Source organism: Macrobrachium nipponense, chromosome 9 (genome assembly GCF_015104395.2).
Source record: "Macrobrachium nipponense isolate FS-2020 chromosome 9, ASM1510439v2, whole genome shotgun sequence".
In the NCBI taxonomy this organism is placed as follows: domain Eukaryota; kingdom Metazoa; phylum Arthropoda; class Malacostraca; order Decapoda; family Palaemonidae; genus Macrobrachium; species Macrobrachium nipponense.
In genome coordinates this window covers 43,857,889-43,861,365 of record NC_061110.1, presented here as the reverse complement: position 1 = coordinate 43,861,365, position 3,477 = coordinate 43,857,889, and the positions used below count along the sequence as shown (strand labels likewise).

At 37.5% G+C, this 3,477-nt stretch overlaps 1 protein-coding gene across 1 annotated transcript; it reads right to left on the bottom strand.

Moving 5' to 3' along the window:
* Positions 1-275: 275 nt before the first annotated feature.
* On the bottom strand, positions 276-1,016 carry LOC135218059 (protein FAM200C-like). The gene has a single exon (XM_064254203.1). The coding sequence runs from the start codon at positions 1,014-1,016 to the stop codon at positions 276-278; it is 741 nt and encodes a 246-aa protein (XP_064110273.1).
* Between the last annotated feature and the right edge of the window lie 2,461 nt (positions 1,017-3,477).

Here is a 3,477-nt window from a genome sequence, read left to right as displayed (position 1 = left end):
TCAACCAGAACAGCTTGAGTTTCCCTTTAAATGTAGTAATTGCCTCCTTGCAGGAAAAACATGGTGGAGTTATTTCCTTGAAGCTCTTTGTTCAGAACATTTAGCTTTTCAAATATGTCAGACAGGTAGAAGATGTCACTCTTTGCATCAACACGTTTCTGTCCAAGTTCTGTCCCACTAAAAGAAAGAGATAACACTGTCCCAAAGTGCAACAAAACGGTTCAGGCAATTACCTTTAGAAAGCCACCTGACTTCTGTGTGCAACACAAGTTTTTTCAAAATTCCTCATTGTTCTTTTCACATAATTGCTGAAAGAGGCGATCTTTCAGTGCACTACTTTTTATCAAGTTGACAGCCTTGATAACATGCCCAAGTGCTTCATGAAGACGTCCTGCTAGGTTTTTGGCAACCAGGTGCTGCCGGTGAACAACACAGTGCACACAAACGACATTAGGAACAGCTTTTTTTAAGTAAGCACTGAATCCCCGATATCTTCCTATCATAGCAGCAGCGCCATCTGTTGCACAAGCCACAATGTTCTTGAGTGGAATGTTGTTCTCCTCAAAATAGACCTCAAGTTTTTTGAAGATGGATTCTCCTTTAGTGTCAGTCGTTAATTTCAATGCGAAAAGCATTTCTTGACATATTTCATCTACATCAAGAAACCTCACAAATGCCATCAAAAGAGCAGAATTATCAGGTAAAGTTGATTCGTCGAGTTGAAGCGAGAAATCATTCACCTGCAGTTTTGAGATTAATTGGTTTTCAACATCAGCTGCCATCTCATCAATACGGCGTGATACTGAGGAGTTGCTCAGAGGAATAACACTAGTTACCTCTTGTGGACTCTGATTCATGACTGTTGAAAGCACTACAGCCACTGCCGGCATGATCAGAGATTCACCGATAGTATGAGGCTTACCTGCTTTTGCAATCAAATTTGCTATCTTGTAAGAAGCCAACATCCCTCTGTCTACTTTTGCCACTTTTTGGGTAAACATATGATTCACTGTCATCCTTCCTGGAACTCATCACGTAATTTCTTGAAGAAATCTAGCGGCTTGTCTTTCTGTCTTTATGTGCAGTCTCCAGATGCTTTTTCAGTTTGCTGGGACGCATACTTTCATTTGAGAGTGAGGTCATACACAGCAGGCACATAGGCATTGTAGTATTTTGTGGAGATTCAATGAATCCAAAAGCAAGATATTCGACAGAATACTGTCTGCATTTTTTCTTAGCTGGACTGGTCATGCTTATCTAAAATAAAAAACAAACAAAACTCATTAAAACTCAGTACCGCTATTATTGTCTGGGAAATCATTGCCCTCCACATTATTCAAAAACAAGCAAATAAAAAAGATCCCCCAAAAGTTATTAGCCATAAAAGATACTCTTACCCCTCCCTCAATAACAAATAAAGTGAATAGATAAATAAAATTCATGACAAGTATGTGTGTGTGTGTACTGAGTGTACATGAAAGAGACTGTGTATGTAAGTATAAATGTATGTTTGTACACTGTATGTAAGTATAAATGTATGTTTGTATGTACATATAAAGTTATCTTTCACAAACCTCTTTGGTAGAACTTAAATCAAGTCTCTTCCTCGTAAGTCTATGTTAAACTGAAAGACGGATCTATTATTGAAGAAGAAACAATATAACGGTTATATTATAACCCATATACCGTTGCTGTTAAAATTGTTTATAAACATCTTATGGTTGTCGTTCGGAAGTTTACCAGTCAGCATAATCTTTGATAGTTCAGTCTTTTACCACTCTGCCTGCTAGAGAGAGGGAGAGAGAGAGAGAGAAAGAGAGAGAGAGAGAGAGAGAGAGAGAGAGAGAGAGAGAGAGAGAGAGAGAGAGAGAGAGAGAGAGTTAATGGTTTTTGTCAAGGGTCATAGTTCAGCCTTTTACCACTCTGCCAGCTAGAGAGAGAGAGAGAGAGTGAAGAGATTATTGAATATTTCACTGTCTGCAAAAATTACCTGGTATATTGAATTGAATGATTTTCAAACTAAACTCAAGCATATTAATGATTTATTTCAAAATATTACACATTTATATATTTTGTGGGTCCTAAATTTTCTGTGGCCCCCCATGGCCCCCATTTTTCAAATTTTTGCCTTGTGGCCCCTGAAAAAATCTCATGGCCCCCAAGGGGGCCATATGGCCCACGTTGAGAAACACTGGTCTACATAACATGCTAAAACAGAGTCATGCCATATTATGACACATATCAATATAAGTGGCTTACAAAGACAGCGTGTAAAGTATGCTGTACAGCTCCTTTCAAAGCCATGTGCTAAAGTATTGTATTTTTTATGAGAAAGGGGCTTACTAGAGAGCAACAATTGGAAGGAAACTGCCGATTTAATAGCTACTGTGAATGAATGTTCTATGTCATGAATTCTCTATGATGTTCGGTGACATAAAAGCCCGCAATGCATTTGGGATAAATTTGGATAGCCAGAAAAAGTGCTCTACAAAAAATGATTGATGCTATGCTGGGAATGAGGGTCAATTATTGGTCTACATAACATCCTAAAACTGAGTCATGCCATTTTTTTTTTATTATGACACGGAGATTAAATCAAGACTGTCTTGAAAGTTTTTTTGGATGCATTAGGCAGATGATGGATTCTCACGATCATCCCAATGCAGTTAATTTTAACTACAGATTGAAAAACTTTTTGCTAGGTACGGATATTGAACTTGGTAGCGATAAGGCAAACTGCGACAAAGGAAATGAAAACCTTGACCCGTTATCCCCTGAAATGGTATCATCCGGACGTGATGGAAACGGACCTGATAAATCTTTCCATGACAGGGAACTGGCCTTAGGAATTAATCAGAAGACACCACGGGATCTGTTATCGAGGAAGAGTCCTTAAGATATATCGGTGGATATGTAATGAAAAAGTTTCTTTAAATATCCAATTATAGGGTACATTGTTAACAGCAAGACGTCAGTCAGATGAATTGTATTTGTCATAGTATTGCAATAATGATAAAATTGCTCTAATATGTATATATACTACAAATAGATACGCTAATTTCACTTATTTCCCCGGTTTTGTGTAAGTCTTATATTCACTTTGGAGGGTAATCATATACCAATTGGCAACACTGATAAACAATAGAAGAGCGCGAACAACGCCGTAGGTACTGTTCAAAGCAAAACTGTTGATATTTGAGTCAGGAATCTATTTACTTTTTCAACAACGAATATTTTTAAATTGATAATCATGAATATGTAAAATATTTATGCAATTCATGACCTTATACTGCCGTTTAACTGTTTATTTAAATGATTATATAGTGCACGCTTCTTCTTCTTCTACCAAAAAATCGTATTTTCCTTGATAAGCCGTAGTTGGTGTTTTTGTTTACGATTTTTTGTGAAGAAAGTGCCCCACCGTCTATGGGTACAAGTGGTGTGCGGATTTAGCACATGGAATGGGAAGTTTATTGG